This window comes from Heloderma suspectum, chromosome 5 (genome assembly GCF_057233095.1).
Source record: "Heloderma suspectum isolate Gila_16-S chromosome 5, 16-S_ref, whole genome shotgun sequence".
NCBI classification, from domain to species: Eukaryota; Metazoa; Chordata; class Lepidosauria; order Squamata; family Helodermatidae; genus Heloderma; species Heloderma suspectum.
Window position 1 is genome coordinate 230,993,698 of NC_139462.1, and position 18,378 is coordinate 231,012,075.

The 18,378-nt window shown below is 48.9% G+C and overlaps 1 protein-coding gene across 8 annotated transcripts in view; it reads right to left on the reverse strand.

Moving 5' to 3' along the window:
* The window catches only part of LOC146345281 (uncharacterized), a 228,758-nt gene that overhangs the window by 60,054 nt on the left and 150,326 nt on the right, over nt 1-18,378 (reverse strand). For all 8 annotated transcript variants that reach the window (XM_084859551.1, XM_084859552.1, XM_084859550.1 and 5 more), the window contains exons 12-13: nt 18,103-18,273; nt 12,828-17,075 (exon numbers count right to left, since the gene is read on the reverse strand). In XM_084859551.1, the coding sequence (XP_084715677.1) occupies nt 12,828-17,075; nt 18,103-18,273 (4,419 nt within the window). The remainder of the gene's footprint in view (nt 1-12,827; nt 17,076-18,102; nt 18,274-18,378) is intronic.

Sequence of the window (18,378 nt, forward strand, 5' to 3'; positions counted from 1 at the left end):
TTAACCTCCTCCGGGTCCAGGTTAGGCTTTTTTAGGAGTGGTCTGATTACCACCTCTTTTAAAGCGGCTGGCACCACTCCCTCTCTCAAGGAGGAATTTACAACCTCCTGGACCCAGCCAGACATCCCTTCCTTGTTTGATGTAGTAAGCCATGAAGGGCAAGGGTCAAGCATACAAGTGGTCGATCGGACTTGGCCAAGCACCTTGTCTGCATCCTCAGGCCTCAATAACTGAAACTCATCCAATAAAACTGGACCAGACGGTGCTCTGAATGCCTCTACCAATGGAACTGCATTAATCGTGGTGTCCAATTCATGACAAATCTGAGCAACTTTGTCTTCAAAGTGCCTTGCAAATTCATCACAGCGTGCCACCAAGGGTTCCACCGTGTCTCTCTCTGGCCCAGAATGTAACAGGCCGTGAACCACTCGGAAAAGCTCCGCTGGATGACGCTGAGAAGATGCAATGCTGGTGGAAAAGAACTGTCTCCTTGCCACCCTCACCGCCACAGAGTAGGCTCGATAGTGAGCTCTTACCTGTGTTCGGTCAGACTCCGCACAAGTTTTCCTCCACCTGCGTTCTAGCCGTCTCCCCTCTTGCTTCATTGCCCTCAGCTCAGGAGCTGGCTGGGCTCTGCTCAGTGGGAGAGGGCATTTGGCCACGAATATGTCAACCACCCGAGTCATCTCTGCTTTCCACAGAGCGACCTGGGCTTTGACAGGAGCACCAGCCATACCAGCAGGAAAATACCCCAGAGCCCTCTGGAATCCATTAGCCTCCAGGGGCGGACCATTTTAATAGGTCCCCCACCCTTGCAGAGGGGGAAGGCTGCCAAAAGACTAAACCTCAGCAGGAAGTTATCTGTCCACGACAAAGGGACAGATGTTAATTCCTCCACTTTCAGATCACCATCCTGCTGCCCAGTCGAGAAAACCAGATCAAGCGTGTGTCCTTTTATATGCGTTGGGCCGGATGACATGTTGGGACAGCCCCATGGTTGTCATGGCGGCCATGAAGTCCTGAGCCGCCCCGGATACAGCGGCCTCAGCATGGAAGTTGAGATCCCCCAGGACCATCATCCTAGGGATCCTCAACACCAAGTCCAAGACCACCTCCGTCAGCTCAGGCAGGGAGTCTGATGGGCAGCGGGGTGGGCGATACACCAACAGAATCCCTAATCTGTCCCAGGTACCAAAGACAAGGTACGAACACTCAAGATCTGCACTCAAATGAGCAGGAAGCCTAGAGAGGGAGATTGAATTCCTATAGACCATGGCAACCCCCCCCCCCCCGACCCTCAAGTCGGTGTTGGTGCTGCACTGAGTACCCAGTACTCGGTGGCACAGCTGGGAGAGAGTAACCCCTCCCAGTTCCCCCACCCAGCTCTCAGTAATACATGCCAGGTCAGCCCCCTCATCCACAATCAAGTCATGGATGAGGGAGATTTTATTTTGGGCCGACCTGGCATTCAGCAGCAGCACCACCAGACCCGAGGGCAGACTGGTAAGGCTGCCAGGAACCATCAGGTTGGGGGAAGAACCAGAAGAGGGGACAGCTGTAAGGTGTCTAGCCCCTCTTCTCCTCAGCTGGCCTGTTAATCCCCCAACGCCATACCTCCCCCTGCCCGTGACCACAGTTATGGTGGCACTTCCCCGACTCCCTGAGTTGCTCAATGGTCCTCCCAGGCACATATTAAAATGTTAAGATATAAAATATACAACAAGATAAAAGATAAAAGAGATAAAAGAGAGCAGCAGCTAAGAAGGAGCAAATAAAATCTACGTTTGCCCCTTTCTCCCTGGACTTTACAGCTGCTGCTATTTGCTGCTGGTATCTGTGGCTGCTGATGTCTCCGGAGAGGCGGTGGGTGGGCCTTCCTGTGCTCCTCCATGCGTCTCCAAGTGCGACACCGAGGCGCACGCTGAGGTGCTGCCTCTGGCAGCCCCGCCTTAAGTACCTGTTTGGCAGAGACAGAAACAGGCTCAGGGTCCACCTGGTGTCATTCAAAAGGGATTTTATGGGGAACAGGCCTATCAGTGGGTGTGAGCTATGACAGCTACACCCAGGTTGGGGAAGGCTGCTTCAGACTGAGAGGCAGTATACCTCTGACTACTGGATGCTGGAAGGCAACAGCAAGGGAGGGCTATTAGATTCAGGCCCTGCTTGTGTCATGGCCCAGGACCCCGAATCCTCATCTGCAGAGGATTCCAACCCCTTGTCCTCAGAAGTGGAGGCTTCAGAGTTAATGGTCCAGGGAGAGGACTCTGCTATGGAAAAGTGTCGTGAGGCTTCCACCTTCCTGGGACCCAGTTCTCCAGAAAGACCCCAGGAGCCAGCTCCCCTGTGTCCAGAGGCGGGCGCATTACCATCCTCAGACTCTGAGGACTCAGGCCATGAGGAAGCTAGCATGCCACAGCCACTTCCATGTTGTTGCAGCGTGAGGCTGTTTAAACGGACCAGGCCTCTTTAAGAGACAAAGCCTTGGACAGTATGGAGGTAGGTCCAACCAGTCTAAATACAACCAAACTCTTATTTAAAGATCAGTCTAGCTCTGTTCCTTGTTGGAGCAAAGTGCTGTCTTTGTGTTTGCTTCCAAGCCCCTGCACCACTCAGACCTTTCTGTGGTGTCGACCCTTTCCTGTCTGGGCTCCTTGTGAAACCAGACCTATTCAGACCTCTGTTCAAGACAGGACCACAACAGAACCTTGCATCCAAACTACAGCACAGGGTATCAACAGAACCCACATCTCCCTCAAGCATCCATCTGACCACTGTTGGAAACAGGATTCTGGACCAGGTGGATAGTTACTTGGATCCAATAGGGCTAATATGTTCTTTCTTCCACCATCGCTCCACACATTACTGCGCTGCAAGCTGAGACCAGGACAACAGTGGCCCTATGAGAGTTGGTCTATGGTTCCCAAGATGGCAGGTAGCAGTTGGTGGACTTGTCTACCCCAAAATGCAACTGAACACTATATCATCCTCAGTATTTTCCTTTCACATCATCTGGGCACAATCTACTTGGCCTTAGTTAGCATTTTTATACAGAATGCCGTGCTACACAGAAAAACTATCCAGTTGTTTCTTCAGAAGGGCTACAAGACACTAACTTAGTGAAATACCAGCTCTTATCTTTAAGGAATCCCATGTGGTCTCTAGATTTCAGCTGCATACTTTGTGATAAATAACCTTGATTACCCGGCTCTCCTTGGTTTATTAATTAGTTTATTTGACGTTTGTATCCCCACCTTTTGGTATAGCAAGGTCTTCTACAGCCTTCCTCAACCCGTTGCCCTCCAGATGTGCTGGACTACAATTCCCATCACCCACACCTAGCATGGCCATTGTATAAGGTTGTATTGCCAACTGACCAACTAAAATTTCTTTGAGTGAAAGCTCTACTTTAAAAAGTAAAGGAAAAACAGAACAGCCTGAAAATGTGCATGCACACACGTGCGCGCACACACACACACACATTCATTATGCTTCAGTCCACTGGTGGTCAACTTCCCTCAAGACGAGGGTTGCGTTGGGGAGGTGGCTGGGGGGGTCGCACACATATGCGCGTGCATATGCATGCACACACACATTCCCTCACCATAAATCCTATTGTGCATTGCTGGGGTTGTGGACAGGCTTTAACCTCCCTTCCCCTTCCCAGCAATATTGAGTAGTATCACTGAGATGAGGCAAGGTTAACCTTCCCTCACCCCCATTGCAGCGATACTGCTGAGGATTGCTGCAATGGGGAGGAGGCTGTAACTCTGCCCCCACTGCAAGGATTCTCGAGGGGAAAAGTGTGCACTAGGGATCGTCCCCGTGTACCCTCTTTCCCTGCGGCATTGGGCTCCCGTCAGCTTGCCAAACAGTTGCTTCTCCAAGGCAGCACTTTCAGAAGCAGCGGCGGGGGGGGGGGGAATATGTGGGGGCTGCACAAATGGCCCTGGAGGGCTGCATGTTGCTCACCTGTGCTTTTATCAGTGGGTACAGAAAAGACCCCCATTTGTAAATGTCAAAGCACTCTCTAAATCTGCATGATTTGACTTTGCTGAAATCCAAGATGTGCGGCATGCGTGATGCCAGCACACACCCCAACACTACGCCGGAGCTAATTGCTGCATCAGCACACCAGGCCTCAAATCCCAATATGCCAGCTCCCACCCACAGCAGCCTTATGTTTCTATTTTTGTTTTGCTCCTCCAGCTAGTACTTATCCTTTTCAATGCCTTTTTTTTTTAAAGAAGACTTTCCAAATGAATGGTTTCCAGCAAAGACCCCTTTGCACCCGTTTCCAAGGCAACAGCACCTTCCAGGATGATGAAGTGCTCCCTGACAAACCCTACAAGAGCTATGTGCGATTGCTAATTAAGTGTCACCACCAACCGGAGTCAGCAATCAGACCGACTGGGTTGACTGAAGACGTGTGCTGGTAAGGACGACAAATACATGCGAGGGCTGCAAGTGGGAGATTTTGCACCAGATACCTTGGCCTCACTGACACACCCGATTAATGGACTATAGGAAATAGGAAGCTCTGAGCAAATAATTAGGGGCCACAGGCTTGTTATCCACATTTCATTTTATTAGAGACTGGATGAACCAGAGAAGGCAGTGTCCAGTTCTTTTAAGAGTTCAGCAGGCGACTTACCAGACCCTTATCCACAGAACGTATTTCTGGGACCTCTTTAAAGAAATGGGCAGAACTACTTCTTGGGGCAGACGATATCAACCGTACTGGGCATTACCTAGCAGGTGCCTGGATAAGATACCATGGTGATGGTTTGTCCTTTGTTGTTGAAAGCACAGAGGTTCTGAACCTCCACCCCGCCTGAAAGCACTTCTATCTCATCTCAGATGTGGGGAAATGGACTGCAACTACCTATTGAACCAAATATACTCTGCACATGCTCTGAAGCACTTTCCATTTCACATTCTGCCAGCCCTGCCTGTCCCCACAATTATTTATTTATTTATTTAATCAATCGCCCATCTGGCCGGTCACCCAGCCACTCTGGGCGATGTATAAAGTATATAACAGAACGATTTAAAACAATAAAATTCTACAATAAAAACACCATATTTCTAAAAAATACCCTAACCCACCCCAAATGCCTGCCTGAACAACCACGTTTTTAATGCATGGCAGAAGCTCATTAAGGAGGGGGCATAGCGGAGTTCTCGAGGGAGGGAGGTCCACAGAGTGGTGGCCACCACAGAGAAGGCCATCTCCCTCGTCCTCACCATTCTAGCTGTCCTGGCTGATGGGACAGAGAGAAGGCCATCCCAGGCTGATCTTGTTAAGCGGCCTGTCTGGTGTTGCTGGAGTCGCTCCGTGAGATAGGCTGGGCCAGAACCATATAGGGTTTTAAAGGTCAAAACCAACACCTTGAATTTGGCCCAGAAAACAACTGGCAACCAGTGCAACTCCTTCAGCACTGGAGTGATGTGATCTCGCCAGCGGCTGCCTTTAATCAGGCAAGCCGCTGCGTTCTGTACCAGCTGCAGCTTCCGAACTGTCTTCAAGGGTAACCCCACGTAGAGCACATTACAGTAGTCTAGACAAGAGGAGACCAAGGCATGTACAACTGATGGGAGCAGATGGTTGGGAAGGCAGAGGCACAGCTGCCGTATCAGATGGAGTTGATACAGCGCTGCCCGGCTCACAGCTGACACCTGAGCCTCCATGGACAGCTGGGAGTCCAAAATGAATTACATTTATTTCAGGGTTGATCCTTGAACATTTAAAACAGGGATGGACAACTCCCATCAGCCCTAGCCAGCACAGCCAATGGCGAGGGATTGTGGGAGTCGTGGGCCAAAACATCTGGAGGGTCACAGGCTGCCCAGCTCTAGTTTAAAATGAAGCTTCAGAGGCTGCACAACACTTGACCACTCCTCTGACCCACACAATATCCGAAATGGATTGTTAGATTAACCACATAAATACACAACATTTATATATTTAATTTATTTCCCGCCCTTGTACCAAAAAATGGTGCTCAAAGCAAATATCGAAGAAGGAAGAGAAGGAATTATTAAAGCTGGACAGACGTAGTTCTTTGAGATGAGCCAACACATCCCATTGACAGACCAGGCAAGGGTGGGCAACTGTCAGTTTAGATGTGTGCACATGGGCGGCTGGAGGAAACGATAGCGGCTAATGGAGAGACACTTCTGGAGCCTGGAAGGAAGGGAAGCAAGAAGCCACAAACGCCAGTCCCAACTTTGGCACTTTCTCCCCACAGACTGAAGCTGCTGGACTGGCTGCTGTGGGTGCCAACCTGAGCAAGCTTTTTGTTCTTAGACTACGGGTGCTTCCGGATAGAGGGCTCGCAGAGCTACTGATCAGAAGCCACTGTGCAGCTCTTCCGCCTTTTAAGGCGAAAAAGACAGAAGAGCTGCACAAGGCCTTCCGATCTGCTGATTTGCTGCAGTAAGAGAAAAGATGGAAGAAGTGGTTGAAAAAGATGGAAGGGTTATGAGAGAAAAAACACTGCGCAGACACCCCACCCCCCGTAAAATTCCGTGAACGAGGCAAGGAATGGCGCTTATAAAAGCCTTGCCGAGAAGGAGCCTATAGCACAGAGAACCAGGGTGGTGCCCAGTGAGCAGGGCAAGACGCTTGGGTGCAGGGAAGCTGCATTTAAGAGCCATTCTACATGCTGCACAGAATGAGGCGGAGAAATCCTGGACTGTACTACTTCAGACTGCAGGTGAGGTATCCTGTTTTTGAAACCCCCCCCACCCCCACCCATGCAAACACACACACACACACATATACACACACACACCCTCTCTTCGGGGTGGCCTGCCTTCAGACTTGCAGGAGCTACTTGGTTTTTTTGTTTTTTTTTACTAGAACTCTGAGATCCACCAACAGGAGCCAAGTACAAAATGACAGCTCAGAGAGACAGACAAAGAATGAAGGAACAGGCTCAGCTCATAGAATGAGCACATGCTCAGCTCAGGAACTTGATTTCAGTTGCATGTCCTGGAGTTTTAGGAAATAGCATATTTTGCTTTTTTGGATTGGCTGGGAAGACTATTGAGAAAATGCTTATCCACCTCTCTTAAAACAAGATAAGATGTCTTGTTGTAAAATGCAAGTGTGAAATGTTTAATGATAAATAATTGAGAATTTAAAAATGTAAATAAGTAAAAAGTAGTAATTGTATTAAAGGGAAGATGCACAGCGAGATAATTAAGACTGTAAGCCCTACTTTATGGGACAGCAGATAATAGCTATGGGGTAATTCCTACACAAGAAAGGTATAAATACATGCTGATTTTAGAATGCAGGATCTTCTCATTAGAAGCTCACCAGGCCTGTGTACCTGTCAGGTGAATAGCCTATTCAGTATTGAATGGAGAACTTGGTGCTTAGAATGAGATCTCTCCTTTTGAAGCTATTTGGACTAAAAGTCTAAGAACAAGAAATGTTTAAGAAATACTATTTCCTGTTAAGCGATTAATGTGATGTTACAAGTATATTTCTAATAAAAATAAAAAATGGATCAAAACATTTTTCCTTTGCTAATTCTTGTTCGCACAAAATCAAAATTGAATCCACCTAAAAACAATTTTGGTGTATGCTTCGTTTGAAGTGCATTGATCAGCTATGGGTAGTTAACTGGTAGCCAAAGGCTTCCTAAATTCTGGAAGTATAGCCTGAAGACACTCAGCAAAGGCCAACTCCGTAACATGCAAAACTGAACACTTAGTCCTCTCACACAAAAATTCACTCCTGGTTCTCCCCACTCCCCTGGCAACTTTCTTTGTCTAAGCAGCTTAATTTTTTTTAAAGCCTTGCTATTGTTAAACAATTGGGAGTCAGAAACGCTTGCCAATCTATTGAAAATCAGCTGGAGATCTACCAGTAGATGCTGGTGTAGCTTCTGTCCATCCTCAAGCTAGGGCAGGCATTCAATATATTTATGTTCACAACCCTCCCCACCAAAGGTTCAAGCGGTGTAACACAGAATGCCACCCCCCAACCCTCACCCCGTGCTATGTAACAAGCACAGCGACTCCAAGGCCCTGGTTCAGCCACGAGGCTGGCGTGTGGCTCCGAGAAGGCATCAACTTTCGGTCTAAGCTGCGTCTCACAGGTACAGCCACCACTGCCAGAAACCAACTGGCATGCTACAAACCAGGACAACTTGCTTGGTATTTTGGGGGTACAAGCACATGATCCTCTCTGCTTAGTGGGACTAAAATAGGTGTCCTCGCTAAAACACAAGAACTCTGTGCCTAGCAACAGTAGCGATGGGCAGAAGAGACAGCAAGCAACCCAGGCAATCAGGATGTAGAGGGTTTGGTGTGCAGGAATAAATTGCCTCACCTAGCCAAGTTTTCTAGTCTGCTCTCAGAGCCCTTTTGGCATGTAACTGGAAGGGCCTCTGCACGCGGAATAAGGCACCAAGCTCACATGCGCAAACTAGTTATTAGTGCGCAAATCAGTGGCGCAGAACCTTTTTCAGCCTGAGGGCCAAATTCCATTTTGGAGAAGCTCTCAGGGGTCACATTCCAGTGGTGGGCAGGGCCAAAAAATAAAAAATACTAGCATATTTCAGCCAAAAGCTCTTACTGCAGGTAATGAAGCCTTAGGAGAGGCATTTCAACCTTTCAGAATGAAGAAAAACTGCAAAAAGCTGGGACACCACCACACAATCCATGGTTGGCGGCGTGGCCTTCTGGAGAACTCGAGGGTCAGATTTGGCCCCAGGCCTGAGGTTCTGCACCCCTGGTATAAATTCGTAGGCATCCCCATTTTTAATGCAGAGCAGCCGGCCATATCCTGAATATGCAGTGACAGAGCACCATTCAAAAGCAAATATGTACAACACTGGAAGCAATACATTTTGATGGGAGGGGACCATTATAAAACTTTTAGAGGGAACTGAGCCAGTTTGTTGTACCCCAAAACACGAGTCTTGAGGCACCTTGAAGACATCAGGCACAAGCCTTAGCAATCGGAAATCCCACTGGCTTCAACGGGAGCGATTTAAGCATGTGCTTAACGCTCTCCCACTGAAAATCACTGACATTTCAGTATTTCACTGTTCCTGGATTATGCCCTAATAAGTGTACTGTGGCATGGGAGGCACTTGTGTGCCAGAGCCCACTCTGCCAGATGCTTCTGCTTGGTCTCCTCCACTATGCAAGGTGCTGAAGTCCCATTCTTTGAGCGGCAGGAAAGTTCACTCAGCTACCCTCTGGGCTCTTCTGTTCAACAAGTGCTGCCCAGGCATTTTCACATGCTTTTTTCTAGGGTACTTTAAGCTGCCCTGAACTACTGAAAAAAAATCATATACGTGTTTGTATCCTACTCTTACATGGGTCTTAGTTTCCCACCCAAAAAACCGACTTGGCCTATATCTGTTTAGCTTTAGCAATGCTGCAGCTCAGCCAAGGCCATCTGCTGAGCCCCGAAAATAGCCTTCCGTTCTAAAATCGCCTTCCACAACCAGGTGCCCTCTGGTTGAACTGGACTACAACTCCCATCACCCCCAGCCAGCATGGCCAATGCTGGCTGGCATGATGGGAGTTGTCATCTAACACCTTTGGAGGGCACTCTCGTGCATGGGATGTCCTAAAAACATGCACCATTGCTGGAGCAGAGCTTTTGGAACAGGAAGGGGTTATAGCAAAGTTGAGCATCTTTCACCCCAAGAATTCTGCATGTTACGTTCGCAGGGGGAAGAGAGCTTCTCAGACTAAGCCACTGGAGACAGGCCTCACAGTTTGAAACTATGCTGCCCTGTCATTCGTCGACAACTAGAGTAAGGCTATGCTTACTTGACGGCTGAATACTTCTGCCTTACCCCCACCCCACCCCCCATGTACACTTCTCCACAGCATCAGGTATTTGCCACTGTCAGAGACAGGATAATGGTCTAGAAAAGCCAGCTGGTCAGGCCAGGCCGGTCCAGCTGGAAATTGCCTATGATGCTTCTTAGAACGATCTGCATCTGCAGCAGGGACCAAAGCTGTCCCCTTCCCTGATCTTCTCACACTCACTGCTAGAATTAAGACGAGATTAACCATCCCTTCTAAGTGGTGACGGACAATTATGACAACACTCACTCCAGGGAGCCTGCCCAACTGCTATTCTTTCCCCTGCCCGCCACCCTGCTTCTTTGCGTTATCAAATTCCATGCTGTGTCACTTAGCCCACACACTGTGTCGTCAACGCTTCAGGGTGCCTCTGGCCATGCCAGAGGGCCCGGGCCTAGCAACGGTGCCTAGCCCTCTTGTCAGTCCCAAACTGACAGCAACGGCATTCTACTTCCAACTCCAGCCTCCTCAACAAATTGCCAGCGTATTTTCAATCTGGGGCATGTTCTCTTGGGAAGGAGAGGAGAGGGAGAGTTACTCCTGCCATTAAAATGAATTCCAGGCCTTCAGAGTGAGTGCAGCCCACGGAACCAGCTGGCTCTCACAGAGGGGATCCTGCAAAGCAGGTAGGAGTCTTGGGATGCACAGTGCCATTTGCAGTCCAATTACCTATACAGTTTATTCATTTAGGGCTGCCTTTCCGGATTTGCAGTGGCCTCCTAGGTTTGCCCAAGTCCCTTTTTAATACAGCAGTTTACAAGGAAAACAAAAAAGGGGGAGACTTCAAGCAATTAATTTCAGCTCTTTAAAAGAAGGCACTGCCTTTAAACATCCTCCATTTTGCGCCTCCATGCAAGAAACACACACACACACCTCTAGAGGCACAAGTTCATGCAGAGAACAGCACTTCCACCAAAATAGAACTGCTTTATGGATTATGCAGCTCTCATGAAAGATACAAAAGTTCTCAGAAACCAGAGCAAAACATTAAGGCCAGCATGGCTCAAGCTTTTACTGAGTGAACGCTTTCTTCCATGCAACCTGATGCTGTGATATTCTGTCAAATAGCACCAACTCATCTTGCCTAGACACCAGAATTTGCTAGGGAAAGACATTTTAGCTGCACTATATTCACTGGAAAGACTAAAGAGCAGACATTTGAAGGAGGTCTGAAGCTATCCAATATCTCAAAGGAAATGATTGGGACTAAATGGGTCAATGGTCTGGCTCTATAGAAGGAAGCTTCATATGTTCATAAATTTAATGTCGCTTTGATGGTAAGTGAAATGGTGGGACTCAAGAGGAATACTTATGTCACTCATTACTTGGGGAAAATTTTATTAAGTTGCAAAACAAGGAATTGTTTACCAGCCCGCTTTAGAATGCTTCTCTCCCTGACTGACCAGCATAGCCCTAAACTCCAATGCAACAGATCAGCATGGAGGATTCTTTAGACCCTCTTTGTATTTTCATCTTGCCTTCTTGAAACAACCCCATAGTCTGGTCCATTACAGCTGTATAACCCACACACTGTGGGGTTTCTAGAGAGAAGAAGAAGAAACTCCAGGAAAGAAGTGGGGTGGGGTGCAGATAAAGAAAGCAATCTTGAAGCTGATCAGAATCTCTCAGCATTTCTAGACTCAGTCTGCTGCAGTCTCTCAGCTTCCCAAACATCTGGTATGTGCCGCCCAATGAAACTTGCTTTAAGAAAAACACTGATGCAGGTTAGAGATTCCTTTACAAGGTGGATAAAAACTGATGACATAAATTCCATTTTTACAAAATTGTAAATTTGAAGTTTCTCTTTTAAAAAATAACTTGGATAATATTAAACAATCTAAATAATTCATGTAACCAGCAAAGCTATCCATTAAGCAGTATCTCCTGTAACATGTTCTAAAACTAATTTAACATGTTTGTAAAGATCAAGTTACCTCAAAAAATTATACAAATTATCCCCTCTTATATAGTATTATAGAAATAATATTCTACTTAAACATGATCAGATTCGTACCAATGCTTAGGACATATATGAAGAAGTATTAATGGGAAATGTCATTTAAATTGGACTCCTGTCTCTGCCTGCTGATATCGAACAGTGGTGTGAGTGAGGCAGAGTGGATACCCCTAAAGCACATGCAGGGATTCACTTCCCTTGTTGTAGGCCTCCTTGGAGGCAGAACATTTCCTCACCACAAGTTCCACTGCTTTATTTTCAGAGTACCACTCAAGGCCGATTCGTGGATTGGACGCCACCCCTACTCCTGTGAGGGGGCTCAGAAACTTCCACGTGTTTGCATTCCACATGGTTTGAACTGAGCTTACCACGCAAGTCAACAATCATATGAGCATCTTCATGCCAGCGCTAGGGATGCTCATGACCACCAAAGTTATTACACAGACTGATTTTCAAAAAGGTATGGTATAGGACAGTATTTGGAATCATTTACAATCTACAATTACAGGCTTCAATCTATGAACACTGAGCATTGAGCAGGGAGTTGGATTCGATGGCCTTGTAGGTCCCTTCCAACCCTACTATTCTAGGATTCTATGATTCTATAACACTGTGCATCTGTGCGTGTGTGGGGGTGGTTTACGACTTGAATGCACCAAGACCTGAACCTCAGGTAATGGGAAGTCTTCCAAGCAATGTGGCATCACAAAGTTATTTTGCCAGAAGATGAACAGTTTTTAACATTAGTGAGTAGGAGTACAAAATACGTAAGCAAGGATAAGCACATAAACATACGATTTGGAGCTTGGTTTACAAAGTCAGTTCTTCCAAATTTGGCCATTAGCACTGTGAAACAGGCAAGCAGAATCATCAAACAGGCTCTTAAAAGACAGCCAAGACACAGTCATGCCAGGTACAGTTGTGCGTCGGTCGCAGGATTAACAGTTAGGTGCTCATGCCAATGCGCCGACAAGGAGCAAATTCTCACACACAAGCTGTAGTAGGATAGGCCACAGTTGCAAACACACACCTTTCTCTTGCCTTTGCAGGTCCAGGCCGTCAGTCTTCGCTGGCCTTCTCCTGCCTTGCTCTTGAACAGCAGCGGCCCTCAGCGAAGGAGGAGGAAGCCCTCTTGACTTCGTGGGTCTCATGTAGCCTTTTATTTGCTGAGGAGCTTTGGCTCTCCCCTCTTTCTTGGTCTCTCTTGCCACTTGGTCTCCACGATCAGCCTGCTGAATCAAGGCGGCACTTTCATCAGCTGCAGACCCAAGACTCTGGGCATCCAGCAGTTCAGCTGCCTCCCTTGGCAGCCCTGCCTCCTCCTCCCTGGCTGCCTGCACTGGTGGGCTGATCTTCAGCTTGTTCACATCATCTGTCTCCAGATGCTCAGAAAGGGCTTTAGGTTTATTAGCAGAACCTGCTTCCTCCACGGGGACATCCTCCAGGACCTTATCTGCCCCTGCCTTACTTCCTAAACCATCTAGACATCCTGAAGTCCTCTCTTCAGCTCCTTTGTTGCTTTTCACTAACACCATGGGCTCGGCAGCACCACCACCAACAAGCACCGCTGTCAGAGCCTGGAGTGCTGCAGCGTCTCCCTTTTTGTTCCAAAGGGCTGGTAATTCCACAGGAGGGATGCCGGCTTCTCTTCCAACAGAACCACTTCCTTCTCTTCCAGCAACCAGCACAGCAACCATCTTTGACTCTTCCTCCACTGGCAATTCCAATGAACCAAGTCCAGAGTCTTGCGCTTTGTCCACGAGGTTTGTTCTTCCATCTTCTGCTAGAGTGGAGCTGAGCACCTGATCCTTTCCTGCTCTGTCATTCTGTTTGACATGGTGCTCTGACAGGGGCCGTTTACTTTTCTTCCTCTTTTCTCGAGTTTCATCACCTGCTTTCATCAAAAGAGAAGCCTCTATCGTGGCCTCTCTCTCTTCTAGTTTTGCCAAATTCTCCTGCAAGTCATGCTGATCCTTCCGCTCACCTTTACTGGCAACTTGCAGTATTTGGGGGAGAAAAGGCTGCTCCTTGCTGAGCTCACCAATAAACTTCTCGGGGTATTCTAGAAAGGGGCACCCAAGCCCTTGACCTTTTGAAGCGGCTGCATCATGAGCACCAGAACCAGATGGTGTAAAGGGGCCAAACAAGGTCACGGTGTTCTCTTCCCAGTGCATCTGATGTCCTGGGGGCAGGCTTTTAATATTTCTGTTTTCATCCACAAACTCCATTCCTTCCATACCACATTCAAACCCAGCCAACTTGGGATACTGCCCTTTGCTTGCATCTGCCTTTGCTTGCGGAACAATGGGCGGCTCGGGGACACTTGCAGTCTTTTTGCTTTTCCTGTCACTACCCCTCTTTGAAAGCTTGGCAAAGGGATCCTGCCTATTTGCAAGATCTGAACCACCACCTTTTTCCTGCTTGCTCCTTCTAGGAGAAGCATGATCTTTGGGTTTAGCCTCTCTTTCAGCATCCAGAACCATATCTGCTTCTGCCTTGGTCTGCAAAAGGAAAGGGCCTTCCAAACTAGACCAGTCCTTTCTATTCTTTCCCTCTTCTGTTCCTCTAGATGCTTCATGAACAAGCGACACAACAGGAACCAGGTCAGCAGCTTTTGCATCCTCCAAGAGATGGTCTAAGCCTCTCGCCTCCCCTTCCCTGGGGGATGATGGAGATTTCTCTGTTTTAGCCACCTCATTCTGTAAAGCAGCTGGTCTTGCAGGTTCTGGCTTTGCCTCCATAATGGTATGGACCTCGGGCCTTTGCCCTTCGGGACCCAGTTTCCTGAGTTCTTCTGCCGCCAGCTCAGGAAGGGGAGTGGGTGATTTCAGCGGATCTGTGCTATCTGCCATACAGTGTTCTTGACTGGCTTCCTGACCTTGATCAGTGTGAGGTGTCTCTTGGGTTTGAGCGAACAGCTCTGGCTTGGAAGTGCTAGTTTTCTGATCAGAAGTAGGTGGCTGCTCAAAGTAACTGTCTTTTGTAGCTGTGCTGATGTCATCCCCCTTCTTTCCTTCAATTTTTCTCATTGGTTTTGCAGCAGGAAGCTGGGATTGACTGCTGTCTGGCTGTTCCGGCAGTGGGGCACCACCAGGCACTTGGCCTTTGTCCACAGTGCCTGCTTCTTTGGCTATATCAGCCTTCTTGGAAGCCTTGTTCATATCAGACGTGGTCTCCAGGAAGAATGGCTGTTCTGAAGGACTTTTCCCAGACTTTTTGCTTCTCCCATCACTGGTCCTCTTTTTGGGCTTGCTTGTCGGCAACACTGAGGTGGAGTCTGCTACAGTGGGGCCCTCTAAAATGGTGACGCTGGGGCCCTTGCCTTGACCACTTCCCTTTGTTTGGGCAGCTGTCTCAAGAACAGCAGGACACTCCATCTGCTTGCCTGGTGTTTCCAAGAGAAAGGGGTATGCCGAGGAAGGGAAGTCTACCCACTCGCCTTTTCTGCTTGGAGCCCCTTTGGCTTTTTCCATCAAGGATGTCGTATCAAGAGGGTGTGGCTTTGCTGTATCTGCAGCCGCTTCTAACTGTTGGCTTGCAGCTAAGACATCAGCCCGACTGTCTTCAGGTATTGCTTCAGTTTGGTCAGGCCCACCTACTTCAGTGGGAAGGTGGACGGTGCTGTTTTCCACCTCCAGGAGAAATGGTGGCCCAAAGGAGATTCTCTCCGCAGTTTTTCTGCTCTTCCCATCACTATTCCTTTTCCTTGGTTTCTCTCCCACCCCTGCAGAGCTAAGAACAGTTTTACTCTCCCCCATGCTGGAGAAGCCCGGCTCGGTGCTTTTCGCTGCCAAACTGGTGTCAGTAGGTGCCTCAGCTTCCTCCATGCCTGGAGCCTTGCTCGAGCTGGCCTCGTCCTCCAAAAGGAACAGCCGCTGCTGTGCTGAGTAATTTTTAGCTCTCTTGCTTTTTCCATTGCTGCCTCTCTTTTTAGGCTGGTCACTCCCCAGCCTGGGAATGGTCCCAGCTGGCTGTTCGGAAGGACTGGAGCTGACTCCCTTGTCCGTACCAGCGAAAGGCCCTTTAGCACTGCCAGCTGTCTCAGCAAGAGAAAGGGGACATACTGGATTTGACTCAGTTTCCAAGACAAAGGGAATGTCTGCCGAACCGACATCCAGCTTTTCACTCTTTGCATCACCCAACGAAAGCTCTCCAAAGGGACTTGCCTGTGGCAGAGGCTCTGAGGCAGCTTGGCTTCTCTCCTTGCTTTTATCAGGGCAGCTCCTGTCTTTCATTGCCTCAACAGTCTGAGCTTCAGCTGGAGGTTCGGCAGCTCCCTCGCCAAGCCTTTCGCACTTGCCACCCCTCTTGTGTTCCTTTGGCTTCTCTCCCAACACCTCCCTCCTGGGACCTAGACCCCCTGGGGCCATTGCCTCACCTGCAACTGCAGGCATGACCTCACTCGCCTCCGGTCTGGTCTCCGAAGTGGGCCCAGTAGGGCCCAAGTTCTTGGGAGGCCGGCTCTGCGATGTCTTACTTTCCCCAGAAGGACTCGCTTCCACAGGACTGGTCTGTGGTGGTGGCGAGGTGGGGCTGCCTTGCTGATTCTGCTTGGCATGGTGCCTCGGCTGCCCTTCAGGAGGTTCCCCCCTTTGGCCTTTAGACAGCAGCGTTAAGCTGTCACTAATCATTGCTTTCACTCTGCTGACGTCTCCTGCTCTTGCATCCAATGCCAGTTTAGAAGGGCCTTCTGTCTGCAGGGGCAGCTCTCCTTTTGCAGGATCTGGGGGAAGGCTCGGAGTGTCTGGGAGATGCCACTCTCTTCCGAGCTGAGAAGTGTCCTTCCCAAGGACTTCTCTGGACACGCTCAAGACTTCTTGAGTGCTCTCACAGGACTCAGAAAAGGGGATCTCAGGCTTTTGGGGTTCAGCAGAACACAGAGGAGTTCTCAGCCTTTCAGAGCTGTCCTCCCAAGCCTCCATGGCCCTCGGCTGCTGGCTCCTCTTTTGCTTCGGTTTCTTCTTCTTTTTTTTCAATGCTGCTGAAGCTTCCAGATCCCAGCCCTCTCGCAAAACATCTCTGGGAGCCTCTGCACATTCAAATGGCTGGCAAGCTGCTTTCCTGTGAGAAGCCTTGCTCCGTGGGGACGTCCCAGCAACATAGCCACATTCTGCCACAGAAAAGGGGCCTCCTCCGTGGTCGTGGCTCTTCTGGGCTGGGAAATCTACCAGAAACTCCTCCGAAGCATCTGCCACAGTCACTCGGGCAGATCTGGCTCTGCCAGACCTGCGGTGGTCACTGGATTTATTAGCTTGTCTTACTTGGGCAGGAGGTACACCTGGAATACAGGAAGTTTGCTCAAGTACTAGAGCAATTACTCACCAAGAGCAACTTTACGGAGTCTTCGAATGTCTCACTCCACTCTAGCACCAGCTCCCACCTTAACGGTGCAGTTTTGGGGGTGGGGTGGACACTAACCCATTGTATTTTGTATTTCATTTCTTCCTGCCATTGACCAACGTATTACACATCATGAACAAAGCCTCCTGAAGAGTCATAGTTTCTACATCAAATGATATTTAAGCAACCGCTCTTGGGCCTAAAGCACCCTTAAAGCTTTTCTCAAATGGATTTCAGGGCCCACTTTGTCACTTCTCTTAGGGAAAAGAAAGGCTGGGTGGAAAGGCAAGAGTTCTACAAATAGAAAACTTCCCCTGCAGGAAATGAGTATGTTGGCAAGTTAAGACATGACAGAGCATGGGCACAACTAGATGGAGAAGCCAGGTAGGCGGACACAGTGATGGAAGGCAGGGGGGCAAAGTAATTTGCTATAGGTGGACATAATACATTTCTCGTTCATGGGAGAGACTGCGAGACCATCTTCGCACAGCTAGGTCCCAACTCATCCCCCAGTTTGGTAATGGGAGTGTTGTACATTTAAGGGGAAGATGGAGAACATACCAAAAATACTCTCCCACCAAATGCAGACCAGTATAGTTAAGAGATCCGCTATAAATGGTTGTCTTAGCTGCCAATATCAGGAATTAAGCCAATGGTTCCCAGAACCAGGGTGAAAAAACACTCCGAGATACCAGAAGGGAAAGGCTCCTGGGCAAACCGGCCATCGTTTAACCTAGCTACCAGTGTTAATGTCAGCCACCTGATGAGAGATGCCCAGTTTTGGAGTGGAAAAGGGGGAGTGACTAGAAATAAGCTGAAGGCAGTGTCTTCTGCCACCCCCCAGCAGAAGATGGAGGTGTGCCCCTCTGGCAGGAAAGGGAGAGGGGGGAGCAGCAAGGTGGAGATGGACGGCAAGTGGTTGCGATGGATGGATGGAGCTCAGCTCCTCCTCTACTGCTGCTTACCTGCAGGTTCCAGAGAAGCTTCTTCCTGGGGCAGCTCCACAGGCTGCTCAGGGCGCGACTCGGGCACTTCCTTTGGCTTGGACACCTCAGCAAGAGCAAAAATGGGCTTTTCTGCCAGATGCTCTTTCGAGTCAGCTTTGGACTCTCCTGGCGGTACGGTTTCCTTTGGCTCTGCAGGAAACAAAAGCATCACGAGATCACAGCAGAAGACAGGAGGTCTTCCCCAGCGTGTCCCCATGGCTGACAATCTCTAGATCAGCCTCTCTAACCTAGTGC